The sequence below is a fragment of the Gekko japonicus genome, unplaced genomic scaffold, assembly GCF_001447785.1.
Source record: "Gekko japonicus isolate JY-2015 unplaced genomic scaffold, Gekko_japonicus_V1.1 scaffold5071, whole genome shotgun sequence".
In the NCBI taxonomy this organism is placed as follows: Eukaryota; Metazoa; Chordata; class Lepidosauria; order Squamata; family Gekkonidae; genus Gekko; species Gekko japonicus.
Genome location: NW_015167699.1, coordinates 4,962 through 20,949, shown reverse-complemented (window position 1 = coordinate 20,949; position 15,988 = coordinate 4,962). Strand labels below are relative to the sequence as shown.

General features: G+C 45.6%; 1 protein-coding gene across 1 annotated transcript in view; it reads left to right on the top strand.

Moving 5' to 3' along the window:
- The window catches only part of LOC107112936 (intersectin-2-like), a gene marked incomplete at its 3' end in the record, with an annotated part of 55,297 nt that overhangs the window by 34,809 nt on the left and 4,500 nt on the right, over positions 1-15,988 (top strand). The window contains exons 5-11 of the mRNA XM_015414147.1: positions 980-1,143; positions 6,444-6,641; positions 8,375-8,471; positions 8,738-8,880; positions 10,987-11,050; positions 12,996-13,133; positions 14,400-14,485. Of these exons, the coding sequence (XP_015269633.1) occupies positions 980-1,143; positions 6,444-6,641; positions 8,375-8,471; positions 8,738-8,880; positions 10,987-11,050; positions 12,996-13,133; positions 14,400-14,485 (890 nt within the window). The remainder of the gene's footprint in view (positions 1-979; positions 1,144-6,443; positions 6,642-8,374; positions 8,472-8,737; positions 8,881-10,986; positions 11,051-12,995; positions 13,134-14,399; positions 14,486-15,988) is intronic.

Below are 15,988 nucleotides of genomic sequence, written 5' to 3'. Positions count from 1 at the left end.
CAGTTGCAGAGGCCATGAACATGAACCACTGTGCAGGGGAACCTGGGGAGCTCCCTCCAAAACACGTGCGATGGTCCACTGCCCCAGAGAAGGCATACAAAAGTCGTGCGTCTGAGTCAGTGTACTTCTTTTTGGTGTAGTAGTTAGGAACTCTAATCTGGGAGAACTGGGTTTGATTCCCCACTCCTCCACTTGCAGCTGCTGGATGACCTTGGGCAAGCCATAGTTCTGGCACAGCTGTTCTTGAAAAAGAGCAGCTTCTGTCAAGAGCTCTCTCAGCCCCACCGACCTCACAGGGTGTCTGTTGTGGGGAGTGGAAGGGAAAGGAGCTTGTAAGCCGCTCTAAGACACCTTTGGGTAGTGAAGGGCGGGGTATAAATCCAATCTATTCTTCTTCTTCTACCTCACAGGGTGTCTGTTGTGGGGAGGGGGAGGGAAAAGGAGTTTGTAGGCCGCTCTGAGACACCTTTGGGTAGTGAAGGGCGGGGTATAAATCCAATCTCTTCTTCTTCTTTTACCTCACAGGGTGTCTGTTGTGGGGAGGGGAAGGGAAAAGGAGCTTGTAAGCCGCTCTGAGACACCTTTGGGTAGTGAAGGGCGGGGTATAAATCCAATCTCTTCTTCTTCTTTTACCTCACAGGGTGTCTGTTGTGGGGAGGGGAAGGGAAAAGGAGCTTGTAAGCCGCTCTGAGACACCTTTGGGTAGTGAAGGGCGGGGTATAAATCCAATCTCTTCTTCTTCTTTTACCTCACAGGGTGTCTGTTGTGGGGAGGGGAAGGGAAAGGAGTTTGTAAGCCGCTCTGAGACACCTTTGGGTAGTGAAGGGCAGGGTATAAATCCAATCTCTTCTTCTTTTACCTCACAGGGTGTCTGTTGTGGGGAGGGGAAGGGAAAAGGAGCTTGTAAGCTGCTCTGAGACACCTTTGGGTAGTGAAGGGCGGGGGTATAAATCCAATCTCTTCTTCTTCTTCTTTAAAGGGCTCTTTCAGACCTGAACAAGGATGGGAGGATGGATCAACAGGAATTCTCCATAGCGATGAAACTCATCAAGCTAAGACTTCAAGGCCAACCCCTCCCCGTGATTCTCCCTCCGGTCATGAAGCAACCTCCAGTGTTCTCTCCCTTGATGTCTGCTCGCTTTGGTAATCACGGATATTTAATCGATTTCTTGTCTGGAGACTCTCTCTCCCTCCGCTCCCCGATAGTTATTAATGGCGTTAAATAAATGCAGAAACCTGATCGTTAACACAGGAAGGCTCTTAAGGATGCGTGAAGAAAGATATCGCTAAAGATCATTTTGACTTTGTCGTACGAAGGTTCTGAGCATAGTGAGGAAAGTTGATAAAATGATTGTCCTACGCAGTGCTCCCTCTAAGCTGTGGAGTCTTGTGAGCAAAAAAATCTGCTTTGTGAGATGCTGGCATTAAAGTCCTGAGCCAGCGATTTGGCTACAGCCCTCCTTCCTGCGCTAAGACAAAAATCTGTGAGCCGGAGGCTAAAAAACTGTGGGCTAGCTCACACTTGGAGCTGCGGTGGCTAAAGTGGTTAAGACGCTGAACTGCAGGCTGCGGAAGGTCGGTAGTTCAGCAGTTCGAGACCCGAGTGTGCCGCATGACAGAGTGAGCGCCCGTCTCTAGTTCCAGCTCCTGCCAACCTAGCCGTTCGAAAGCAAGAAATTGCAAGTAGATCAATAGGTACCACTTCGGTGGGAAGGTAGCAGCGTTCCGTGTGCCTTGGTGTTTAGTCATGCCGGCCACATGACCACGGAAATGTCTTCGGACAGCGCTGGCTCTTCGGCTTTGAAACGGAGATGAGCACCACAACCCTAGAGTCGGATTCGACTGGCTTTCGAGCAAGGGAACCTTTACCTTTAGCTCACACTAACTCAGCTTAAAGGGAACACTGGTCCTGTGCCTAATGGCCTAACGGCCTAAAAACATCTTTTTACATCTCTGTCTGCACTGTTCATATAAAGAAGTGATGTTAACATTTCTCGGCCTCACCAGACAGTCTAGCCAACATGGCTCAACTTCCTGCTGCTTTTTCGTATGGGAGGAAGCACATGTGGCTGGAGCCATCTTGGAAATAATCTCAGACAGAGTACTGGTGGCTTTAGGCTTAAATCCGTGCTATAGGCCTTCAATCACCTGTAACTGAAAGTTGGAGCAGCAGGGAAAACTGGGGGGCAAGAGTGAGTAGAGATGTAAAATTTCCGGAAATTTTGAAGCTTGGGGGGGAAAATGTTTTTTTCCAAAGGGGAAACGGACATTTTTGGAAAAATTGAAAAAATGCTACATTAGCACTTCTTTTTTCTTTTCCAGATTGAAAGTCATTCTGTTACTTTAGGAACATAAAATATGACTTATGGACATTTTTACTTGGCATGAAATTATCACAACTAGCATATTAAAAATATAGTGTGTCCAAACAATTATTACAAACAGAATACCCACCCTAGGCTTGCCAAGTCCCCCCGGGGGGCAGGGAAACCCTCGCCCCAGAGGCCTGTTCCCCGCCGCCAGTGGATCGGGCCCCGGGGGGAACCCCACCCCCAAAGCACGCGACGTGCACGGGCTCGCTGGGTTTTCCCTCGGATGGTTGTGGCCCCGCCCCCAGCATGCCCGGCGTGGTCGCGTCATTTCCGGATGACGGGGTTGCAGCACGCACGCACTCCCGAAGCAGCACTAGAGTGACGGTATATGAAGAATCACCAAATAGCAGAGTAGTAAAAGTATTTACAGTTTATTTACACGCTGGAGTATATATACAGTCTCTCTGAGTCCAAAATCGTGGTACTCACTGACAAGGTGCTGCGCAGGCAACTGATCCCATAGAAGAGATGTACAGCACTGTACAGCACTACATTTATATGTACAACAACCAATCACATAACAGCTATTTACATTTTTGCCAAGTCATGGTGCTTAGTGCAGAGGCTGATGCAACCTCCCTGCAATCACCATGTCATATGACCTACTGGCTGTCATTCTCAGATCCTTCTGATCTGACACTTACTGACACTCACTGTCCATGGCAGACTGACAGCTTGCCAGGATAGATTTTAATACACTGACATAGAGTCCCCCGCGCCAGCGCCGCTTCTGACTTGGCAACCCTAACCCACCCACATGCAAAAACAAAATTGAAACCTTTTTTTCTTGTGACAATAGTACCTCCTAAAGGAAGAAATGCATCTTGTTCTTGCATTGGAGAGTTCAGTTTGTAACCTAGGACTTGCTTGTCCTCAGTGCACAGAAATTAGATCAATCCGATACCATACATATTTTTTAGAAATGATTTGGAAAATATTTGAACACCTTGTCTTAAAATATTTTAGTCATCATGTTAAAAAAAAATGTTTCATAATCAATTTTTTTCTTTTCTTTTTTCAATTTTTTGGAAAAAAACAAAAAAGAATTTTTCCGGGTTTTTTTCTGGGCCTTCACATCGCTTTCCTCTTTGGAGTACTCTTTGGAGTCGACCCTGTACCAGTTGAGCCTTGGAGAGTGTATGGCTGGCCTGCAGGAATTCTCTTGCTTGGAACAATGGCCTTGCATGCAGCCAGGATGACATAATCTGTGCTGGTATTCCTGGCATCTTTTTATATCCGTTGACAAATGTTTCCTCCAGAAATGGTGGCAGAAGGAGGACGAAGACTTGGGGGGAACAGGTGCAGAACAGTGAGGCCAGAACATATCAAAGCAATTGGGGGGGGGGATGTGCTCAGTAGCTGTCTAGCAGTGCAATAGAGCTTCTGGACGCGATCCAGGAATTCTCTGATTTATTCACCAACTTACAGCAGCCCGTTGTTAAATACCAGAAGCTGAGCATGGTTTTAAACCTTGCTCAAATGAATGTTAATTAAATCGTTTCGTTTTTTAAAAAGAAGAAATGATGTTAACGTTGAGGGATTTTCCCTGGGCCCCTCCCAAATGTCACCAGAGTTCGATGAACCAGAGTGAGACTGGCTTGGAGACCGAATCTTCCCAGAGAGAGAGACACGGGCCAGTCTTCTCACACTAAAACACTATTGATTGAAATCGTATAAGAGCAAAACCCAATAATATACAGAAAAACCCAATACCTGCTATATAAAAGGTAAAGGTTCCCTTGCTCGAAAGCCAGTTGAATCCGACTCTAGGGTTGCGGTGCTCATCTCCATTTCAAAGCCGAAGAGCCAGCGCTGTCCGAAGATGTTTCCGTGGTCATGTGGCCGGCATGACTAAACACCAAGGTGCACGGAACGCTGTTACCTTCCCACCGAAGTGGTACCTATTTATCTACTTGCAATTTCTTGCTTTCGAACTGCTAGGATGGCAGGAACTGGAACTAGAGACGGGAGCTCACTCCGTCTTGCGGCACCCGGGTCTCGAACTGCCGAACACTGACCTTCCACAGCCTGCAGTTCAGCGTCTTAACCACTTGAGCCACCGCAGCTCCACCTGCTATATAGTGCAGTGTATATTTATAAAAAGAGGGATATTTCTGTCTGTTCACCAAGGCCCCTCACAAGAGTTGTTTGCCCTGAACAAAAGCTAACATGGGCAATATATACCTTCTGCACTGTCAATCAAGAAAGTGACAAACTCGTCAAGACCCCTACCCCACCTACGTTGACTGTATGAACTTTCTTCAAAGTTAGTTTATGATCTGTCAGATCAGAGAGTCGGTAGACTGTCTCCTCCTCAAGGATAGAGAGATAGGGAGCCCCTCACTGACATCTATATGTTATGGTTCCTGCCTAGTACCAGGATCATGTGGAATGTGAGCAATGCTTGTATGTGAAAGGGCATCTGCAAAAAAACGCTTTTGGAAGGAATATACACTTAGTAAGAGGCATCTAGTACTAAATAGTTCTCAGAGCCTTGTGGGATAGATGTTGAGCCAAAGAATAGATGTCCAAAGGGATACACAGAAAGGCCTAGTCTCAGTTATGCCCAAATTCCGCCACAGCTAACGACATCTGTTAGTTGATAAAATAGATTAGGAAGCATATTTTAACCAATTCTGTGCTTGTCTGCTCAGGGAAACATCTTAAATTCAGTGGGGCTGCCATCCAGAATAAGTGTGCATAGCAGGCCCTTGATGATATGATGTATTTCTGTCTTTTTTTCTCTCCCCTGCGATCTATACGTGGTTACCTGCAATATTATAATGTTCTTTTTGTATTAATAGTTTGTTGCATTTTCTCATAGTAAGCATAATGAGATGAGATATACAATAACAAAGATACCACGATAATCCCTAAATTAACCAAAATACATAAAGGATAATCTAGATGCATACAATAAGCAATAAGTAAACCATATTTCCCCTTCTATTTTTATCCTTTATAATCTGGATATTAAAAGTACCGGAAGATCTTTCAAAATTACCTGAGGCATAGAATGTCAGTTACATCAGGAATAGCAGCTTGTTTTGTCAGATAGTCCATAATGGGGGAACCAAATTGCCACAAAGTTAGATGGAGATGTTTGTGAGGTAAGGTGCGATAAGTTGTCAGTGATTTTGGCCATGATATAAAGGTCCCATAACTCTTTGTGCCAGTGCGACAGATCCAGTAATGTTCTCTCTTTCCAGCATGAAACTATAGCTGATTTTGCAGCAAATAAAAGGATAGAGATGGCTTGAGACTGAAAAGAGGGGCAAGAACCAGTTTTCCACCCGTTACAAAAGATGTTCTAAAGTATTTGGAGGAAAACTAACTATATAGATCATGCTACAGTGATCTCCCCTTTATTTAATCAGAACGTCATATCTCCAGAAGCAAAATCATCTTGGTTACTTAGACACGAAGACAGGCAAACGACTCTTTGTGTGGCAATATTTCTAGTAAAAGGTAAAGGTTCCCTTGCTCGAAAGCCAGTCGAGTCCGACTCTAGGGTTGCGGTGCTCATCTCCGTTTCAAAGCCGAAGAGCCAGCGCTGTCCGAAGACGTTTCCGTGGTCATGTGGCCGGCATGACTAAACACCAAGGCGCACGGAACGCTGTTACCTTCCCACCGAAGTGGTACCTATTTATCTACTTGCGATTTCTTGCTTTCGAACTGCTAGGTTGGCAGGAGCTGGAACTAGAGATGGGAGCTCACTCTGTCATGCGACAACTCGGGTCTTGAACTGCTGAACTACTGACCTTCCACAGCCTGCAGTTCAGTAGCTGTTGTCAAATCACATAACTTTTGCAGTAGCAATCTTTAAATTCTTCCATGTTTACCTGTGGAACGAGGTTTATTGTGGGATGAGGGTTTGCTGTTTTATGACTCTGGTTGCAAAAACAGTAAAGACAATAAATCATAGCTCTGCAGTGGGTATGACGTCATGTGTGGGCGCAGAGCTGTCGTCTAAAATTAGCTTGTACAACTAACTTGAAACATGAATCTTCCGGGTTTCCCGGGTGTTGAGTGCAACATCGAGAAATGGTAACTCTTGGATTCCTGTTCTAGGCATGGGCAGCATGCCAAATCTCTCCATGCCAGCATCTGTTCCTGCCATGGCACCTCTGGCCCCCATGTCTTTTCCTTCGATGACCTCTATCCCACCCTTGGTGGTTTCTGCTCCCCTGATGCCTTCAGCCAGCACCGCCTCGTTGCCAAATGGAATATCCAGCCTCCTCCAGCCGTTGCCTGTGTCATACTCTGCAAGTGAGTATAGCAACATCTGCCTTCCAAGTTCACGTCAGCTGCTGTTGAATTATCACCCCCACCTCCGAGAAAGAATGGACCGATACCTCCTTCGAGTGCCAGTATCTCAGACTGAACACGGTCAAGACAGAACTTGCCTGCTCATCCACCAGAAGGCCTCTCCCCCCCCCCCCCCCCCCAACAGTTTGTGCTCGTAGAAGATGCCGTTCTGTCTCCCAGTTTCGAGAGCCAAGCCACACACAAAAAAGTGTTCAGCTGTAGGGTACTTCCTAGATCATGGTAGTTTGGCTGTGTTTTGTTGTTGGTTTTGTTGCCACGAAATCAGCCTTGGAGGCTGAAACTCAGAAGAGGAAGAGGGGGGGAGACGGTGTAATCGTTTACCTTCCCGGTATTTGTTCATAAGCCACACGTCCCACTGAGCTGTTTTCCCACCTGCGGCCCCGCCCGGGATGGCCCAGGCAAGCCCAGTCTCGGAAGCTAAGCAGAACCGGCCCTGGTTAATACTTGGATAGGACACTACCAAAGAAGTCATGGGGTGCTATGCAGAGGCAGGCAGTGGCAAACCACCCATGAAATGTGTCTTGTTGTGAAAACCCTGCAGGGTCACTGTTAAGTCTGCCGGGACTCGATCGCACTTTCCGCCCACCAGTATTTATAACTTTAAATCAATTAAATGTAATCAATTAAATGAAATCAAATAAATTAAATTTATAAACTTTTAAATAAATGCTTACATTTACATGCTTAGGCGGTTAGTCAAGAATAGAAGAGGGCCAACTCTAAAAATCTAATTATGAAACATACAAAAATATACAAGGGCTAATAAGATAGACCTAACGCGCTTCGGCCTTTACAGGCCTTCCTCACATGTCCAGTAGTACTTCTCTCTGGTCAACTGTATATTCTTCTGAGATTGTACAGCCAAATGTTCCCAATAAAATGTTCCTTTTAACATGTGATTGCACTGGAGGCTTCATTTGTATTTTTGTATTTCTTTTCTTTGCCCAGTGGTTAAACTTTGGAACAATTGGTTTCTAGTCTTTATTCCATATTTTATATATGTATGATTGTATGTATTTTTGCATATCAGCCAATATGTTCTGTCTGTATTAGACCTCTGAGGAAGGCCTGTACAGGCCGAAACGCGTTAGGTCTATCTTATTAGCTCTTGTATGAATGGACCTTTGTTTATGAAATTATGTTTCATAATTAGATTTTTAGAGTTGGCCCTCTTCTATTCTTGGCTAGCCTTTTTAGGTTCTGAATTCTAGGTTTAGGTTCAGTTTTCCCCCCCTTTTTTCTTCTTTGTCCTTACATCCCTTAGGCCCCAGCAGGGTCTAGAAGGGCTAGAGGTTCAGTTTTCTGTCCACTGTACCCAGACAGCCCATGTCCCCGTCCACCCCCCCGTCCCCCCAAACTGCATAGCCCATACTGTTCTCCTGCAGAAGTTCACTCCGGGGTTCTGACATGTGAAGATCGTTCTCCTTTCCTCCATTTTATCCTCACAACAACTCTGTGAGGTAGGTTAGGCTGAAAGAGTGCGACTGGCCCCAGGTCACCCAGTGCAGAAGTGGGAATTTGAACCTGGGTCTCCCAACTGCTAGTCCAGCACTCTTAACCAGTACACCATACTGGCCCTGGCCTATCAATCAAACTAACTGAACGATTTTGAATCAGTTAATGGCACTCATGTGGTAACCCTGAACTCATTTATCTCCTTCTGTTTGTTTTAGCTTTGCCTCATTCTAGTTCGCACAGTCCCATGACAGGAGGATTTGGTGGCGCCAGTATCCAGAAGACGCAGTCTCTGATAGATTTAGCATCTAGTAGGTATGGACCTTCAGGTATAAAACTGCCATGTCGCAATTATAGGCTTATATTTTTCAGCAGAAACACGGGTTTCGGAGACCTTCACAACCTAACTTGCTTCTTACAAAAGTGCATACTAACTTCATTGGCGCTTGGAAGAACCTAAATCGTTTATCCGTGTAGAAATCATGATCCATTTAAAACTGTTAAGAAGAGAGGATTTCAGATCTGGCTGGTATTTTTATGTTATTCTAAACCGCTTGTCTTTTGAACGGTTCCTGTTGCAGTTCAAATTCTTCTTCTACCACGTCACTAACTGGGAATTCACCAAAGACTAAATCTTCTGACTGGGCAGTCCCCCAGGCTTCCAGATTAAAATACCGGCAGAAATTTAATAGCCTCGATAAAGGAATGAGCGGATACCTGTCAGGTTTGTGTTACAATTAAAGTTCTGAAATATAGATTTTTTTAAAAAGAAAAAGTAGCAGAATATTGTGTTTCTTTGAAGAATGTATACAATTTCTTTCCCCCAATCATTTTGTTCTAGTTTCTAAGTGTACCTTCCTTTTTGTTAGTCTTACTGAAGAACACAGTTGTGGAATGGTCCCCCCACCCCATAACTTTTGTTGTGGGTTTTGCAAGCTAGTTTCCGTCCTGTAATCATGCCTTATGTCCTAAGGGGGATTTCATCTTAGAAGAATAGAAAGCGCTGCTTTGAAGAGTTTGTTGCATATTGCCAGGGCTTTTTTTTTTAGAAAAAGCCCAGCAGGAACTCATTAGCATAATATGCCACACCCAACAGCAGAAACTCATAAGCATATTATGCCACACCCCTGACAGAGCAGCTCATTAGCATATTAGGCCACACCCCACGTTACCAGAACTGTGGTCATCCAGCCACACCCACCTTTTGCTTCTTATTCTGTTTACCTTGTTTGTTGTCAAAACCCAGGGCTTTTTTTGTAGCAGGAACTCCTTTGCATGTTAGGCCACACACCCCTAATGTAGCCAATCCTAATGAATTTCTGCTGTTGGGTGTGGCCTATTATGCTAATGAGTTCCTGCTGGGCGTGGCCAACTCAGGAGCCAGTCGGAACTCCGTTCCTGTGCGTTCCTGCCCCAAAATAGCCCTGCATATTGCAGAATAAGTCCTTTCCCCTAAATGGACTGTTCATAGTCATCCATACAGGTGGAGGACCAAAGCACTGTTGTAATTGTAATATTTAAATGCATTTGTACTTTTGAATATTTTCCTCAATGTGTAAATGAGTATATCTTAGCAGGCCTAGATCTCTTCAGGTGAGATTTAAAGTTAAACTAAATCAGTTAACGTTGGCTTATTATTATTTTTACCATTCACTTCTAGTCAACCGAAAGAGCTTGTAGTGACACAAACTATTATTATTGTGTTGCTGTTGTTGTTTATCCTGAAATGCTGGACACTTAAGATTACACAGGGAAGCCATTGAAATTCATAAACATAAACGCAATTTCAACAGGAACAGAGAGTTTAAAAATAAACAGGGCAGTTTCCTGTCCTGAAAAACACAAAATGCTCTACATCTTGCAACAGCACTACAGATAAGATTAGAATTTCAACAGCCAATCCATATGCAAAATAACCTCCTCAGGAAAGCTCCTCCATTAGCATGTCACAGCTTGGGAAACTCCTACAAGATAATGACTCAGCCCTACCCCACCTTCCTGAGTAGATATAAATTACCTGCCTACCATTTTTTTTCTCACATTGACACAGAGAGTACTCCATCTTTCTGTGTTATACCTCTGAGGATGCTAGTCACAGCTGCTGGTGAAACGTCAGATCCTACAATGCCAAGACCATGGGCATACAGCCCAGAAAATCTACAACAACTAATGAACTCCGGCCATGAAAGCCTTTGACAAGTAGTAATAACAGTTTGTGTCACTACTAGCTCTTTTAGTTGACTAGAAGTGCATAGTGACATTTTTTTTACCAGTTACTGCTGGTTGACAAGTTTCATTCCCCTTTTTGGTTCAAAACGATCTTGCCCCTAATATCTGCGGCCCGGTTCCCTCTCCGCTTGATTCGGGTATCACATTCTACATTGGGCTCCCTCTGAAAACCCTATCTGGTCCAGAATATGGCAGCCATATTGGGGCTAGCCATTGGAAGCGTGCTGCCTCCGTCCTGCAGGAATTTCATGGGCTGCTGCTTTGTTTCCAAGCTCAGTTTCCAAGTGCTGGCATTGATCTGTAAAGCCCTGAACCTCCTGGGGCCACGCTAAGCTGTCCGGCAACTAAAATCACAGGCCTCTCTCCATTTTCCTCAGAGGTTAGGCAGGCAGTTACTGAGGAAAGAATCTTTTCTGTGGTGGTTCTTGATTATGTCACTCCCACCCTTCTCCTATTTACATTGTGTTCCCGTAATCATAATTTAGTTATCAGGTGAAATCCATCCAGTTTATCTGAGCCATGCCTTGTTAGGGTATTTTAACAAACATATTGGGTAAAAATAATCTAGTGAATGCTCATCTTTGTTTGTTTGTTTGTTAAGGTTTTCAAGCCAAAAATGCCCTCCTGCAATCAAACCTTTCTCAGACTCAGTTAGCTACCATTTGGTAAGTTTGCTAATGATTTGGGAAGGGCTGTGGCTCAGTGGTAGAGCACCCGTTTGACGTGCAGCGCAAAAAAGTCCCAGGTTCAACCCCTGGCATCTCCAGTAAAATGGATCAGGTAGCAGGTGATGGGAGAGACGAGACCCTGGAGACCCGCTGCCAGTCTGAGTAGATAAAACTGACCGTGAGGGACCAATGGTCTGATTCGGTATAAGGCAGCATCATGTGTTCATCTGTTGATAATACCTTTTTTTTCCCTTTAATTGTGTGTGTGTGCCCGTGCCTGGAAGTCATGGTGACCTCTGGTGACTCCCACTGGGGGACGGACGACATAGTTAAATAAATAAAAATAAAATAAATAGAGCAGGTCGAGAAAGAGGTACTTTTCTCCCTTTCTCACAATACAAGGACTCGTGGGCACTCCATGAAACTGCTGAGCGGTCGGGTTAGAACGGATAAAAGGAAATACTTCTTCACCCAAAGAGTGATTAACACATGGGATTCACTGCCGCAGGAAGTGGTGGCGGCTACAAACATGGACAGCTTCAAGAAGAAACTGGATAAACATATGGAGCAGAGGTCCATCAGTGGCTATTAGCCACAAGATATAGATAGGAACTTACAGGCTGGGGCAGGTGATGTACTGTCTTCTAGGTGCTTGGGGGGGGCAACAGTGGGAGGGCTTCTAGTGTCCTGGCCCCACTGCTGGACCTCCTGATGGCACCTGGTATTTTTGGCCACTGTGTGACAGAGTGCTGGACTGGATGGGCCAGTGGCCTGATCCAACATTGGCTTATGTTCTTAAGCCAGTTAATTTATTTCTAAGTGTAGCAACCAGTCCTCTTTTCTATCTGGCTAGAAGCCTTTTTTTTTTTTTTAATTGGCTGGCAATTGCTCTCTATCTCAAGTTGCTGGCTCAATTGCGCTCTGGCTGTTTATAGCGGTAGCACCTTCAGTCCTCTTTTCTACCCGGCTAGAAGCCTTCTTTTTAAATAGGCTGACAAATGCTCCCCACCTCTCAAGTTGGAACTCAAACTCTCTAAAAACTATTCTGATTGGAATCAGCTAAATAATCAAATGCCATCAAGTCTCAACCAGCTCATGGTGACCCCGGACCGGGGGGGGGGGTTCCAGCCAAGAGATGAACAGCGATGGTTTGCCATGGCCTTCCTCCACTTAGCAATCTTGGACTCCCCTGGTGGTTTCCCATCAAATTACTCTGCGTGGCTGGCCCTGCTTAGCGTCTGAGCAGGGCCTCTGAGAGGGGGGCCAGCAGGGCCATTTGGCCCGGGCCTCACATTCTCGGGGGGGGGGCACTTTTGCCGTTAAATCTCGACGTTAAATCACGTTAAATAAAAATGGGAACATTTATTACAAAGTCTTACGATATTCTTATTCTTATTGTAATAAATGTGAACATTTAAAATATAACGCCATTAATTTTGTATCACTGTTTTCGCACTTCTTCGTTTTTTAATTTACTGGGGGGCCCCCTCAAAGATGGAAGGGGCCCGGGGCCTCTCTCGACCTCTGTCAGGGCCTCCTTCTGAGCTCTGAGGACCTTGGGCCAAGCCTGGGGTATTCAATATTTAAAGCCCCTTTTATTGAATCGGGAGAGAGGAGAAAAGTTTGAGGCCTTCCTCCAGCTTTAAGAGTCTCTTGTGGGTCCAGGGATGGCTTTCGAAGGAAAATTTAGAACGTGATCGGAGTCCACATTAATTCCTCATGCCCCACAGCACACCTGTGTACTTTGTGTGTGTGTGAACGTGCTTTGATGCTTAAAATCTCATATGGTTTGAACAGAGCCGTTGTTTGAAGCTTTGCTTTGGCAGATGTGGTCGATGTAATAACCTGTATTTAAGTATGTATATATTTATATACACTCTGAAACAATCAAGTTGCTGTTCCTTATTCCCTCAGTCCAGTTCATACAGTCTGTCACTTGCAGGTCACTCGCGGACGTTGATGGGGACGGACAGCTGAGGGCAGAAGAGTTCATCCTAGCTATGCATTTGACAGATGTGGCCAGAGCTGGGCAGCCCCTTCCATTAACTCTGCCTCCTGAGCTAGTGCCTCCTTCCTTCAGGTGAGTAACACAAGTTAAAGAATACAAGAAAAGCACTGCTGGATCAGACCACTGGTCCATCGAGTCCAGCCTCCTGTCTCACCCCGTGGCCAGCCAGTTCTTCTGGAGGGCCAACCAAAGGACATAGAGGCCGAGGCCTTCCCCTGATGTTGCCTTCAAGCACTGGTACTCAGAGATTTACCACCTCCCAAGTGATGGCGAACCTAGACAGCATGATAAAAAGTAGAGACATCACCCTACCAACAAAAGTCCGCATGGTCAAAGCAATGGTATTCCCAGTAGTCATGTATGGCTGCGAGAGTTGGACTATAAAGAAGGCCGAGCGCCGAAGAATAGATTCTTTTGAACTATGGTGCTGGAGAAGGCTCTTGAGAGTCCCTTGGACTGCAAGGAGATCAAATCAGTCAATCCTAAAAGTAATCAACCCTGACTGTTCCCTGGAAGGCCAGATAATGAAACTGAAGCTCAAATACTTTGGCCACCAAGTGAGAAGGGAGCACTCACTGGAGAAGACCCTGATGCTGGGAAAGATTGAAGGTCAAAGAAGACGGGGACGGCAAAGGATGAGATGGTTAGACAGTGTCATCGATGCAACGAACATGAAATTGAGCCAACTTCAGAGGACAGCAGAAGACAGGAGGGCCTGGCGTGACCTGGTCCATGGGGTCGCGAAGAGTCGGACTCGACTGTGCGACTGAACAACAACAACAAAAGTGGGAAGGTTCCCTTTATTCACCATGGCTAGTGGCCACTGATCCATCTCTCCTCCTTAAATCTGTCTGATCCCCTTTCAAAGCTATTTTTGCCAGTTAGGGTTGCCAGGTGCTTACCGTCTGCTGGTGGGGGACTCCAGGCTGCTCCCCGGGATCTGGTGCGCGCGCAAAGCACGCACGCCACAATGATGTCACCCGGAAGTGACGTCATCACACCAGGCACGTCGTGCAGGGGATGCTCTAGCATTTGGCCAAAAGCTCTATGGTCACCATAGAGTTTTTGGCCAAATGCTAGAGCATCCCCTGTGCGACCTGCCTGATGTGATGACGTTACCTCCAGGTGACATCATCGTATTGGACATGGAAGGGCTCTTTGGGGGTGGGGCTCCCCCGCTAGCCAGCTGGCCGGTGGCAGATGGGGGGACCCTAAATCGGGGAAAACCCCGCCCCTATCAGGGGGGTGGCAACCCTGTCGTCAGTTGACTTGTTACAGATTCTATAGTAAGTACCGAATGATCTGAAGTTTTTTTTAAAAATTGTTTCTCCCTTCTAGGAGTGGACAGTATGTTGAAACTACAAATGGTACTCCGCCAACATACCAGAGAATGCAAGAGGAGGAACCCCAAAAAACATTTCCAGGTAACAGTGGTTGTTCCGTGTTGTGGTGAGGGACTGTCTTTAAAAAGGCACTGGAGCATACTTCTCGTTTGACATATGTGTGTTAGAACTCTATTTGGTTTGAAAGAAAATGCATGCTCTGTATGACTGGGCCATAGGGCCTCCAGTGTGTGTGTTCTTTAGTACAGCAGCAGTGTGCTGACTGGGGTCTCCGGCACCATGTTCATAGGTGCCATGGCGCCCACTGACACCTTTCCTGGTGCCCGCCAAGTATTTTAGACTGTGGGTGGAGCCAGGTAGGGCTCTTGCCCAGCTGGCTTTCTGATTGGCCAGTGGAGATCTTATGGGCTCTGCAGGCCCCTAGCCAGGATTTTGTGGCTTGTGGGACATTTTTTTTTTTCTGGTGGGGCTGAAGTTCTCAGTGCAGAAAGGAAAGTCATTTAGCCAAGAGAAAGCTGTTAACCAGGATAGATCTCTAAATTGCAAGCTGTCAGCCACTTTAGATGACAGTTCTCAGCTGCTGCAAGTTAATCACTTCTGCCAGCCTAAGCAACAGTTCTGAGAACAAGCTGGCAGGTGGGGGGTGATAACTTCTATAGTCAAGAAAGCTAACACTTAGGCAGGAAAACTCTCTTAAAAGAGACCAGTTTCTTGACACAGAGTTAGAAGGGATCCTAGAGGTCACCTACTCCAACCCATTTGCTCAGTGCAGGAATTAGTCAACTACAGCACCCCACTCTGCTTAAAGGACCACATGCATTTTTTAAAAAAGTTTTAAAATGATTGAAAAAAGCATTTGCAGGCAAAATTTTTGTGAGGGTGTGCCTTTAAGAAAGGGGGCAGAGCCCCTCAAAAGCCCCACCGTAGCTACGGGCCTGTTGGTCTTCCTCCATGTGTTCTGTGTGGCCGCCCGACCCACAGTGGTCATTTTATGGTTGCTTTTTTTTAATTTTAATTTTTATGTAGTTTTTGGTATATGTTACATATTGTCTTTTAACCCGTACATTACGTGACAGTTTATACCCCTTCTCCCTCCCTCCTCCCCCCTCTGCTTGCTACGGGCCTGTTGGTCTTCCTCCATGTGTTCTGTGTGGCCGCCCGACCCACAGTGGTCATTTTATGGTTGCTTTTTTAAAAATTTTAATTTTTATGTAGTTTTTGGTATATGTTACATATTGTCTTTTAACCCGTACATTACGTGACAGTTTATACCCCTTCTCCCTCCCTCCTCCCCCCTCTGCTGTTCCCATGCGTTAGTCCTTTGTTCACAGCCACGGGCACAAAGTCCAAATCTTGCACTGAATGTCTTTTCTCCCTTCTGATGGTAACCACTCTAGGTATGTCTTCCATTTCTTCCTTATTTCTGTGGTCTTGTCTTCCCATGTGGTCTTCCGGTTCAGCTTCTCAATTATATCCGACTGTATGAAATCAAACAAATAATTATGCCAGATTTCTACTGTCCACTTACTCTTGTCCAGGAGTCATTTCGTAGAAAAAGAGCTAGGGAGACTCATTAGCATAACT